The sequence below is a fragment of the Chiloscyllium plagiosum genome, unplaced genomic scaffold (genome assembly GCF_037043375.1).
Source record: "Chiloscyllium plagiosum isolate Xiang-an unplaced genomic scaffold, Cpla_swu_hap1 HiC_scaffold_18, whole genome shotgun sequence".
Taxonomy (NCBI): Eukaryota; Metazoa; Chordata; class Chondrichthyes; order Orectolobiformes; family Hemiscylliidae; genus Chiloscyllium; species Chiloscyllium plagiosum.
In genome coordinates this window covers 33,332,001-33,345,011 of record NW_028270156.1, presented here as the reverse complement: position 1 = coordinate 33,345,011, position 13,011 = coordinate 33,332,001, and the positions used below count along the sequence as shown (strand labels likewise).

The 13,011-nt window shown below is 38.9% G+C and overlaps 1 protein-coding gene across 1 annotated transcript in view; it reads left to right on the top strand.

Annotated features, from left to right (window-relative positions):
• Window positions 1-13,011, top strand: part of ctr9 (CTR9 component of Paf1/RNA polymerase II complex) — a 60,911-nt gene that overhangs the window by 24,393 nt on the left and 23,507 nt on the right. Inside the window, exons 14-20 of the mRNA XM_043705682.2 lie at window positions 859-1,044; window positions 4,913-5,000; window positions 6,118-6,266; window positions 7,187-7,303; window positions 9,312-9,457; window positions 9,546-9,617; window positions 10,633-10,768. Of these exons, the coding sequence (XP_043561617.1) occupies window positions 859-1,044; window positions 4,913-5,000; window positions 6,118-6,266; window positions 7,187-7,303; window positions 9,312-9,457; window positions 9,546-9,617; window positions 10,633-10,768 (894 nt within the window). The remainder of the gene's footprint in view (window positions 1-858; window positions 1,045-4,912; window positions 5,001-6,117; window positions 6,267-7,186; window positions 7,304-9,311; window positions 9,458-9,545; window positions 9,618-10,632; window positions 10,769-13,011) is intronic.

Here is a 13,011-nt window from a genome sequence, read left to right as displayed (position 1 = left end):
CTGTACAACTGCAATATGTCATTCCTACTTCTGAACTCAAATTCTCTTGAATTGAATGCCACATGCCATTTACCTTCCTAATTGCTCAATGGGGCTATCTCAATTTTAATTAACTCGCATACTAATTAATAATTTAGCTCCTAACAACTCAGATTTTGTCAGCAGAACCTCCTTTATTCCCTCGATATTCTTGGAATCAATGTGAACAATGCCAACTGGATTCCTTCCTTCCCACCCCTATTTCTTCTCCAGCCCTGAGGGGATGTCCTTTAATGAAGCAAGTAGGCCTCATGATCAAGCTAAACTATTTTAAACCTTAGAGCCAAGTAAACTGTGATTACTTGCCAGATCCTCACCCATTAACTGGCTCTTTTCCCTGTGGAAGAGAAAAAAATCAATATCCGGAGGCTGAAATGTTTAAACGAAAACGACCAAACCTTTCTCTCCCTTGCTCCACTTCAGTCCCTGAAGCACTTAACTCTGGCAGTCTATCATAAGTCACAACTTTCCGCAGTTGGCAAAGTCTTATTCCAGTTATTTTTCACCTGATTTATTGACATCACCCTTCGATCTCTATATGCAAACCTTTGCACACGTAGGCACATTATCTCATATACATTCATTAAGCATTGAAGACCCAGTCAAGGTGAAAGCATCGATGACATTCATACAACTTTCTGCTACACTGATTTGCCCAGCAGTTGTATTGAACTACATGTATTTATTTCCTTTTGACTCTTGTGTAATAATGAAATTCGAGCTGCTGCTGTGAAGGAGAAGTCTTTAGGGATGCTTATTCATGAATTACTCTCAAAAACAACATTTTAAGTTAACCATTTGTTTTAATGTTATCTTCAGGATCATCCAGATGCATGGTCACTGATTGGGAATCTTCACTTGGCTAAGCAGGAATGGGGACCAGGACAAAAGAAGTTTGAAAGAATCTTGAAACAGCCATCAACTCAAAATGACACCTATTCCATGTTGGCCTTGGGTAATGTTTGGCTTCAGACTTTGCACCAACCAACTAGGGACAGAGAAAAGGTAAGAGAGAATTTATATTTAGATTGCATTTTTCACAATTCCAGGGTATCTTAAAGTGTTTTACAGCCAAAGCAGTTATTTTAAAGTATATTTTAAGGAACCCGTAGTCCTTAAAATAAGTCTGTGGAGGAAGGTTGGAGATGCAAGCATTTGAACATTTTCGTGGCAAACCAAGTCAACATTTTAGTAGGTGCCTTAAAGCACTCACTGTTTACAAAATGTCAAATGAAAGCAGGCATGCAAAGCTTGAAGAAGGAGATAAAAGATGAAATGAAGTCTTTAATTTTGGACAGACTGTTTCAGGAGGCCCCATGCTTAAAGTTTCCTAGTAACAGCCTTTTTGCTGTTTCAGTACACACCTAGGTGTGTCAGTTCAAAGAAAAAACTCAAAGAAAATCTGGTGGTAAAACGAAAGACCTCTCTCCTGTAATTTCTATATATTTATTTTAGTAAATTACATTCTGGAAACCTGAAAATGTTCCAGAAATCAATACCTTTAACTTCCTCCTAAACTGTAAAAACTGAACTGTTACTTCTAATTGACTCCCATCTAAACTAAAGAATGATTTAAAATTCTACTGCACTCAGAACAGGGCAACCCCAATTATCCGAACAGCATGGTTGGGGAGTATTCTGTTCGGATAATTGAATGTTCGGATAATCAAATGTTCAGATAACAGTTTACCCAAGCATTGCGACCTAGAGACCTTTTTCGGAAAATCTGAAATTCTGATAATTGGTGTTCGGATAATTGAGGTTGCACTGTATTGGGATCTCAGCGACAGGAAATCCATTGGACCATGAAAGTCTTCCCAATTTTTTAGACTCTATGTTTGAAATATTGGCTCACCAGAGTGTTTTTCCCATTTTTTGCCTTTTTAAAGAAAAAAAGTAACGTTTTTTCATAGTTGTCTTGTGTCTAATGTGAATGTGAATCTACACTGCATCCCTTCCAGTGCAAATCATTATCTTTCCTATGGACCAGAACTGTACACAGTACTTCAGCTCTGGCTTGGCCAAAGTTCTGTACACCTGCAACATAACCTCCCTGTTTTTATAACCTGTGTCTCGACTGATAGAACCTAATGTACTTGATGCCGCCTTAACTACCCTGTTAACCTGCTGTGTCACTTTTAGGGATTTGTGCTCAAGCACCTAAGATACCTCTGAGTTTCTCAGTAGCCCCAACATTCATACACTAGTTCCTTGTCTTGATGCTTCCAAAATGGTGCTTATTTAGACAGGTTGAGAGAGGGGCAGCTGCTCAGCAGGTGAGGTATAATGTGGATAAATGTGAGGTTACAAAACATTTGAATGGCAATAGTTTAGGCAACAAGACCTGGGTACCCTTGCGCACTAGTCACTGAACCTAAGCCTATAAGTGCAGTAGGCAATGAGGAAGGCAAATGCTATGTTGGCTTCATAGTGAGAGGATTTGAGTACAGGAGCAGGGATGTCTTACTGCAATTGTACTAGGGCCTTGGTGAGACCACATTGGATTGTTGTGTGCAGCTTTGTTCTCTGTATCTGAAGAGGGGAGTTCTGGCTATGGAAGGAAAGCAACAAATATATATCAGACTGATTCTGGGATAGCACAACTGACAAAATGATGAGAAACTGGATTGGTTAGGACTATGTGCACTAGAGTTTAGAAGAATGGTGGGGGAATTCATAGCAACCTTTAAGTTCTAACAGGACTAGACAGAGTAAACACAAGAAGAATGTTCCTGATGACCAGGGAGTCTAGGACCAGAGGTTACAGTCTAAGGATACCAAGTAAGGCCATTTAGTACTGAGATGAGAAATTTCTTCACCCCAAGGCTGATACGTCTGTGGAATTCTCTACCACAGAAAGCAGTTAGGAATGTTTTCAAGGAGATAGGTAGAGTCCTTGGGGTTAAAGGGATCATAGAGTATGGGGAGAAAGCAGGAGCAGCGTACTGAGTTGGATGGTCAACCAAGATCATATTAAATGGCAGAGCAGGCTCAAATGGCCTACTCCTCCTATTTTCTATGTTTCTGTGTTATACTTCCCTCATGCCCAATTTTGGCATCAAGAAGCCAATGAGAATTGGGGAAAACTCCACTGGTTGGAGTCATATTTACTGCAAAGGAAGATAGTTGTGGTCATTGGAGATTTCTGCAAGAGTTCTTCAGGCTAATCATTCTCAACTGCTTTGTCAATGCGTCACCTTCCATTTGTGAGGTCAGACATGGGGATGATTCTGCAACAAAATGGGACTAGTTTAGTTTGGGAAACTTGGTCAGCTTGGACAAGTTGGACCGAAGGGTCTGTTTTTGTGCTGTATGACTCCATGGTTGATCAGAAAATTGCATGATGTAGTGTTGAGTACCATTTGAGAATTCTTAAGGTATTGAAGCAGCCCATGTCCCTGTGCAGCAAAACATGAACACCATTTAAGGCTTGGGCTAATAAATGCCAGGCAATGACCACCTTCAATAAGAAAGAATCTGATAGCAGCATCATCTCTGAATCTCACACTATTAACATCCAGTAGGTTACTGTTAACCAGGTAGTTAGCTGGACTATGTACTGTCAACAAGAACTGGTCAGAGAGTGGGATTTCTGAGACAAATTAGGAGTGTAATGGACCACTGTCCACTTAGCATGGTGAGTACAGCTCTGACACCCAGAAAGGAACTTTTGTCACTATCCAGCACAAAGCAGCCTGCTTGATTGGCAATTCTTGCACTGCTATTAAATGGTAGCAGCAGTTTATAATATATACAAGATTCAATGTAGCAATTTACCAAGGCTATTCTTCCAAACCTGCAACCTCAACCAGTTAGAAGGATGAGGATGGCAGATGCATGGGTAAGCCACTGCCTACAGGTTTCCTTCCAAGGCATGTGACATTTCAAGTATTTGCAAGTATTTTTTTCACTGTCACAGGATCAAAATCCCGGAACATGTTTCCCGGCAGCTCCATCAGTGCCAATACTACAAGGACAACAGCAGATCAAGGAACTGGCTTGCCATTGCCACCTTGAGAGAGTAATTATGGATAGGTAATAAATGTCAGTGATGTCCATATCCTATAAAATAATTTTAGCAATTTTAACAAATGGAGGGTGTTAAAATAGAATTTTAGCACCAAAATCATGTTATATTTTAACATGCTATAAGGCTCTTGGTTATCACAATATGTTGTCTGACTCAGTATGTGAAACACCCTAGAGCATTGCCTGGCATGTACAATTTACAATATTGCATTTAGGTCAAGGTCTTCATTCTAAATATCACAGAACTACAAAATTATCTCAGATAATTTTGGATTGGGATATCTGGTCGGCCTGGACGGGTTGGACCGAATGATCTGTTTACATGTTGTACGTCTCTATGACTCTATAATCATTTCATATTGCATTCATATCATCTGGAATTAAATCTAGCAGCCCCTCATTCATCATATGTGACCACAACCAGCTAAATTACGCATTGAAACTATTCAGATTATGCTCCAGGGGTAATGTTGAAGGTCTTGCAGTGTGGACAGCAAAAGATGCCTTTAAACATTTAAGTACAAGGCTCAACACAGAAGGGCTTATGCCCGAAACGTCGATTCTCCTGCTGTTTTGATGCTGCCTGACCTGCTGCGCTTTTCCAGCAACACTTTTTTCAGCTCAACACCAAGTATGCTGAGTCTCAGAGTCTGTGTTGGAGCAAATGGTGCATGATAATATCTGTAAATTTTTAAATCCCCAGCAGATTAATTAGCTCACTGCTTGAGTGTGTGATAAAAATATAAATTGATATTAACCTGGAGAGAATATATTTTATTTTGTTAGTACTTAGTAACTTGAGATGTGATGTTTTTCATACTTTGTCTGCTTTCCCATTTACTAGGAGAAACGGCACCAGGACCGGGCACTGGCAATCTACAAGCAAGTGCTTCGGAATGATCCCAAGAATTTGTATGCTGCTAATGGCATAGGTAGGTGCTGTTTAACATTTTAACAGAGGATGAGGAATAGAGGGCACCAGTTAGAGATTGGTTAGCCTAACTTTTATTGTTCAATATTTGTTGGACTCTATCATTGTAGATAGGGGAACTGAACATATAGTCATACAGCACCGAAACAGACCTTTCAGTCCAACCAATCCATGCCGAACATAATCCCAAGCTAAACTAGTCCCACCTGCCTGCTTCTGTCCCATAGGCCCTCCTTCATCTTGAAATTGTTCAGCTAATTCAGAATACAGTAGTTTTCATGACAGTCGGACATGCCTAATAAATTTGAATTATTTTGAATAGATGACTAAAGTGGTTAGCATGAGTGTGTCTAAGTATGTTATTTTTATGAATTTACAAAAGATATTTAATAAAGTTTGACAATTTTAAAAAAATTGATAGAATTTAAGTATTGCTAGCATAATAAACTGTTAACCAAATTTGAAGCATTTGGAATCAAAGCCATATTATTGACTTGTTTAGGAATTTAGCTGAACAGAAGAACACAGTAGGCATAATCTATTGGTACTTGAATCAGCAATATGTAGCAAGTGATGCCATGCATGGATTTGTTGGAGCTTCATCCTTCACTGTTTTTATTAGTAAATTATTTAATGGGATAGAAAGTCATATGTTCAAATTTGCTGATGACACAATATAAGATTTTTTCGCTTTCATAGAATACAAATATCACCGTAATTATCAACATGCCTTGCGTATCCCTAATTGTCCTTGACATGATGGTGATAAACTACTTTAGACTCTGGTCTAAGTACACCCATGGTGTGGTAGGAAGGAAGTTCGAGGATTTTGATCCAGCAACAATGAATGAATAGTGTTACATTTTCAAGTTATATGGCTTGAAAAGCAACTTGTAGATGATAGTGTTCCCATATATCTCCTTCCCTAATTCTGCTAAAAGTCAATGGCTGCAGTGCCATCAGAGAAGTTTAGTGGGTTGCTGCAGCGCCTCTTGTAGATGCTTTTGCACTTCCCTTTTTGTATAAAACCCAGGATCATACATGCGTTATTACTTTGTTGACCTGTGAACACCACAATAGTGATTTGAGAAAGTTCTTTTTACCTTGTCTCTTGATAGGTGCTGTATTGGCACACAAAGGGTATGTCCGTGAAGCTCGTGATGTATTTGCCCAGGTGAGGGAGGCTACAGCAGAAATAAGTGACGTCTGGCTAAACCTAGCACATATCTATGTAGAGCAGAAACAGTATATAAGTGCTGTCCAGATGGTAAGTGTCAACTATATATTTTATATAAACATTAGGGGGATCCTTGGCGGATGTAACTAGAGAATTAATAATGGGAGCAGAGAAATGATAGACAACTAAAACCAATTTTAAACTAACATCCCAAAGATAAAATAAAAAGGCGTTAATGGGAAGAAAGATCTTGTAACAGCCTCTATCAAAAGGGAAAATATATTTGACAAGCTAATGGCACTGACACCAGACAAGTCACCAGGTCCTAATGGCCTTCATTCAAAGGTTTTAATGGGTGTGGTGACAGTTTTCTAAATAGTCCAACTCATTGGATTTGATTAAGGTTCTAGTGGATTGGAAAACTACAAATGTGACTCCCCGTACTCAACAGGAAGGAGACAGAAAGCAGCAAAACGATAGGCCAGTTAGCTTAAAATCTGTCATGTGGAAAATTCTACAGCCCATTATTAAGGAAGAAATAGGGCATTTAGAAAAGCTTAACATAATCAGAGTCAACATGTTTTTGTGAAAAGGAAATGTTGCTAGAATTCTTTGAGAAAATAAAAACAAAATTAATAAAGGGGAGCTGGTGATGTAGTGTATTTGGAAGTTGGTCAGTGATCGGATTCTTATTTTTTGCTGCAAATTGCTCCCATAAATAGTATATTGCAGATTGTTCTTCCTATGAAAAGACTTAGCTGGAAAATGCAGTGGGAGACTGCACAAATTCACTTTTTATGGGCTTGTAGTGCTAACCATTGGCCTCAATTGGATTGGCAGAAAAAAGATTTCTATAACACCTTTCATTATCTCAGGAACTCCCAAATTACTTTCCAATCAATGAAGTACTTTTGAAGAATGATCACTGCTCTAAAGTAAGATTGGATCCCAGATTCCAGAATAGAAGTAGTGGGAATTTGTGACAACTCTTGTGTTTTTGTTTCCATTAGTATGAGAACTGCTTGAAGAAATTTTACAAACACCAGAGCACAGAGGTATTGCTGTTCCTAGCAAGAGCTTATTTCAAATGTGGAAAGCTTCAGGATTGCAAGCAGACTTTGCTGAAGGTAATTCCTTTTTAAGTTTGGAAGCGTCTAATTTTTGTGTCAAGACTTGGAACACATAAAGCCCATAAAGAGTCTTTGTGGTTATGACTCTGTTGTTCTTAATATTTTTGAACACTTCAGCCCCTATTTGAAATTATGTAATATTTAACAGCGCAGGTATAGGCTGTTCAGCCCATCTGGTCTGTTTTAGTGTTCAATCTCAGTGAGTCTCTTCCCATTCAGTTTAATTTAGCTCTATTCATAAAACCTTTCATTTCTTTCTCTCGCCCTTGCTTGCAAAGGTATTTCTCTTCATTACTCCATGTGATGGGAAATTCCACATTCTAGCCATTCTAAATTACTTTGGAGAGACAGTTATGCAGCACGGAAACAGACCCTTCAGTCCAACCAGTTTATGCCAACCATAATTCCAAACTAAACTAGTCCCACCTGCCTTGCACTTGGCCTATATCCCTCCAAAAATTTCTTATTCATGTACTTATCCAAATATCTTTTAAACATTGTAACTACTTGAATCTACCACTTCCTCTGGAAGTTCATTCCACACACAAACCATTGTATTTTTTTAAAAAATTGTTCCTCGTTTCTTTTTATTAAATCTTTCTCCTTTCACCTTAAAAATATGCCGCCCCCTTAATCCGCAACCTAGGGAAAAGACACCTGCCATTCACCCTATCGATATCCCTCATGATTTCATAAATCTCTATAAGGTCATCTCTTAACCTCCTATTCTCCAGTGAAAAAAGCCCTAGGCTGTCCTATTTGTGCTCTGAAAACTCCCCATCATTTTGTTACTTCCAACAGGGTTGTTGCATTGATCCCAACTTCATAACTTAACAATTCACTTCTGCACTTTGGTTCTGAACATCTATTGACCTTCCATTTAGAGAATTCGGTGATGAATTGCACATGCTCTCACATACTTTTATTTTGCTTGAAGGTAAGGCTAAAGCATTTGTAACCATCTTCTGTATAGTGATTGATCCATCGAACCGCCTCCAGTTGTCTCCATTGTAAAACATTTGAATTAGGTTCCTCAAGCCTTTTCTGCCATTCAATGAGATTATGGCTGACCTGATTGTGACTTCAACTGCACTTTCTTGCCACCCTTTAGCTTTCCTGTCATTCAAGAATCTGTTGATTGCTTTAAAAAAAATTCATTCACCCTCCCTCCATGACTCTAGGGAAGAAACTCTTAAATCTCAAAAGAAAAAATTCTCCTCATCTCCATTTTAATTTATTTTTTAAATCCGTTAATCATCCTAGATTACGGTCATCAACAATTCAGTTCACTTGATGCCATATCAGGAAACAGCTGGAGGATGCATTAAAGGTCAGAGGTCTGACAACATGCCAGCTATAGTTCAGAACCTTTGTGTTCCAGAATTAGTTATGCCCTTATTCAAATTGCTCTAATATAGCTACAGCATATGGACTGCATCAATTCAGGAAGACAATTTACCAATTTCCTTGGAGTGGCTCATGGGATGGTCAGTACATGCTGGCTTTACCAGCACTGCTCACATCCAAAAGGACAAATTTGAAGAAGGTCTTAAAATAATACCTGGTATATTGCTGATTTTCCTTTTCCAAGCACTAGGTCTAAGAAGGTCAATTGGAACAACTGTGTTGCCACACTAGACAATAAGGACAACGTGCAAAAGACTGGGAATTGAGCCAATGATGTCTATAATCTGAAACAACCCAGCATAACTCCATGTTGTATGCAGGGGTCCTAATTTAGGAATACGATCCCATACAGGGGTGATTTTAAAGATCTGACAGACAAGCGCTTATGAGCAGCTATTTTACATTGTCATGCACTATGTTCCAACTTGTGTACGATTTGGCTTGTGAGTGGACCCAAAAACAGAACCTGTTTGGAACTGAGGGATCCCCTGTACATTGAAATGCTGGTGTATGAGATTTGTGATAATTTAGGAAAGCAGATAGGATATCCACTTAAGAGCAGAAGTTCAACAAATAAAGGAATGGTTTGTGTTCACAGGCCAGGCACGCGGCCCCTAATGACACCGTGCTTATGTTTAACATGGCCTTGGTGCTACAGAGATTAGCCACCTCTGTCCTCCGAGATGAAAAGAGCAACTTGAAGGCAGTATTGAACGCAGTCAAAGAACTGGAACTCGCCCATCGGTAAGATGTGGTGCATAGAGTTAAGCGCACAAAAGCTCAGGATGTGTTCCTTTCTTTAAGTTCTAATCCTGTATTTTTCATCTTTCAGGTATTTCAAATATCTCAGTAATGCCGGGGATAAAATGCGATTTGATTTGGCTCAAGCTGCTGCAGAGGCAAGGTGCATGTCTCATGGTGCTAATAACTTGCATTTTACAGTGGGCTATCATTTATTGTACAATTTTAGTTAGTTGTAAAGGATGGTGATATAACCAAATGATCTGCTAGAAAGAAATTAGAGTAAATCTAGTAGGTTTGGAATCACATATAAACCAAAACCAAGAAAGATGACAGATTTCCTTCTCTAACAAAAAGTAAAATGCCCAAGACAATTAACAGTAGACAAAAAATTCTGTAATCCACAAAAAAAATTAAGTCAGAGGATCTAAAGCTTTTACTCACTTCTCATTTCCATGCTTGCTGTTAATCAAGATTCATATTCTCAATCTGCCTTAATGTGGTTTAAATTTGCTCTTTATTATTAGTCCAGTATCACCAGATCACCATGACTTTTGTTTTATACAGCACCTTTAATCTCATAAATGGTCAAAATCTTTTGAAGGAAGTGTAGTCAAGACAAAAATTGTCAGGTATGAGACCTTGAGATCATAGAACCGGTGACCTTAAAGCTGGTCAAAGAGGTAGAATTTAAAAGAGTATCGTAAAGGAGGAAAGAGGCCAGAAGGAAGTCCAGAGTTTCGCAGCACAGCCGAATTAATGCAAAAAGGGTATAACATGTTGAAAGAGACCACATTTTAAGGAGCGAGGAAATCTTTCATGTTTAGGCTGGAGGAGTTTACAGAGATAGGAAAGGATGTTGATTTGGATGGAGCTGGGTGAAGGGTGTGGGAAAAGGATGAGAATTTTAAAATTGAGGCTTTGCTGGACTGGAAACCAATGTAGATCAGCAAACACAAACATGATGGATGAATGAGACTGGAAGCAAGTTAGGATACTTTCTCCTGGCATATGTTTAGCAATGTTTTGAATGAGCTGAAACTCACTAAAGGTTTAAGATGAGAGGCCAGCCTGGAGAGCCTTACACTGTGCAGGTGATAAAAGCATGGATAACTGTTTCAACATTTTGCACTTGTTTATTACCCTTGGGTATTTGTCTGTGTATGTGCATATTTCAGACAATGCTCTGATCTGATGAGCCAAGCCCAGTATCATGTGGCTCGTGCACGCAAACAGGATGAAGAGGATCGTGAGCTGCGCTGCAAGCAGGAGCAGCATAAGGAAATGCTGAGGATGCAAATGGTCAAAGAACAGGTCAGTAGCTCCATGACTTTTCAACCAGGAGCCCTAGTTTGTGACCACACAATGGAATCTCATGGGGCTGCACTTAAGGGAGAGATTTCTTATTATATAAAAAGACCTACGTTGATAATATTTTCTGACTGCCATGTGTTTTTGATTTATGCATTATTACATTACAGCCATAAGAACATCACTTCCCAAATTTCCTATATCCCAACAACTAAAATGAGAATGATTCCTGGCTGAAAGTAGTCACTCATATTCAAGGACCTGAGTCCATTTTAACTTGGAGTAATAGAGCAGACTGTGTCCAAATGAAGCAAGACCTGGACAATATTCAAGTTTAGGCTGACAAGTGGCAAGTAACATTTCTGCCATGTAAATGCCAGGCAAAGATAATCTCCAAAAGAGAAAATCTAATCGTCGTCCTTGATGTTCAATGGCATTACTATCTCTGAATTCCCCATTATCAACATTTTGGGTTAGTACTGATCAGAAACTGAAATGGACTAGCCATATGTGGCTACAAGTGCAGATCAATGGTTAGGAATCCTCTCGTAAGCAACTTATAAAGCAGACTGATTAACACCAAATCCACAAACCTTCACTCCTTCCCTCACCCATGCTGTTTGGCAGCAATGTGTGTACCATCTACAAGATGCACTCCAGAAACTCTCCAAGGTTTCTTAGACCCACACCTAATACTATCTTAAAGGACAGGGGCAGCGGATACATGAGAATGTCACCACCTGCAAGTTCCCCTCAAGACACTCACCATCCTGACTTTGAAATACTTTGCTATTTCTTTTGGTCTTTCTGGGTCAAAATCCTAGATTTCTCTGTGTTTCTGTACTTTCAACCTGAATCTAGACAATAATATTGTAAAATATTTAAAGAGTGCATGCACAGACCACTTGGCCCTCCTAGTCCATGCCAGTTTCACATTCCATGTGAATTACCTCCTGTCTCTCTTCATTCAATTCCCTTATCAAACCCTTCTATTCTTTTTCACACATACTATCTACCTGTGCCTTAAATGCATTTAGGCCATTGCGTCAGTGATATTTGGTAACAAATTCCATGTTAGCTTTTTCCAGGTAAAGACATTGCTCATGAATTCCCTGTTGAATTTGTTGATGACAATGTATTTGTATTTCCTAGTTTTTTAGCTTGTCTGAGATTTTCTCTTTTGTTTTAACCTCTCCTGGGAAATTGCAAAGTTTTGTGGGGAGTTGTGGACAGAAAATTTCTACTGTGGCCACTGTGGTATGGAAGAGGCTTGATGGGTCAGCTAATCTTTTCCTTCCCATTTCATTTTGTATGTACATGTAGATGGGAGCAGTTAAAACTGGGCTTCAGGAAACAGATGACCAGGGGTTAGGACTCAACCTTCAATTTGGATTGCTATACAGAGTCAAAATTCTGCTTGATACATTGCTCATAAGTTAATATTTTTGTTAATGAAATGTTTGTTTGGTACTGTTTACCATGGCCCCAGTTAAATCTCTCAGCCAGCTGCCTCTAGTGTGGGTTCTTGATGAATGGGACAAGTTGTGGGAGATCTAATTTTGTTTGACTTAATACTGCTTTGGAAAGTGCTGAGGCATTATTTATTGGATCTGCCTATTAGACTCATTCGTAACTATTTGTATTTTTGGCCTTTGGTTTTGAAATCTCTCACAGATAGAAAACTGACTTTCCCTGATGGCTTTAACTTTTGAACTGTATATCTCATTCAGTAATGCAAAAGAACACAAAATGAAAACTGGGCCAGTAGTAGTTTCTAAGTAATAATTGACAATGCATTTGAACCTTTGAACACTGCTGGAAGTGGTACCAAAATACAAGGAGAGGAGAGAGCTCTAGTTATATATATGTGTTTGTAAAAGACCCCATGATTTTGTCGAAGAAGAGCAAGAGCATTCTCCTGTGTCAGTATTTATCATACAGCATCTTTGAAGCAGATTATCTGGTCATTAACACATTACTATGTTTATGGAGGTTTACTGTGTGATGTTTGACTGTAACAATTCCAATATTCAAAATTTTGAAGTGTATTGCTGTGAAGCATTTTGCAGTGTCCTGAGATCGAGAAAGGCACTGAAGAAGTTCACTCTTCTTAAATCCAAATCCATTCTTTAGTTATTCTTACAATGAGTTCTATAGCATGTACTGGTGAGCTGTCCAAGGGCAGGTAGAACATAGAACAGTACAGCACAGAACGGCCCTTCAGCCCACGATGTTGTATCCTCATG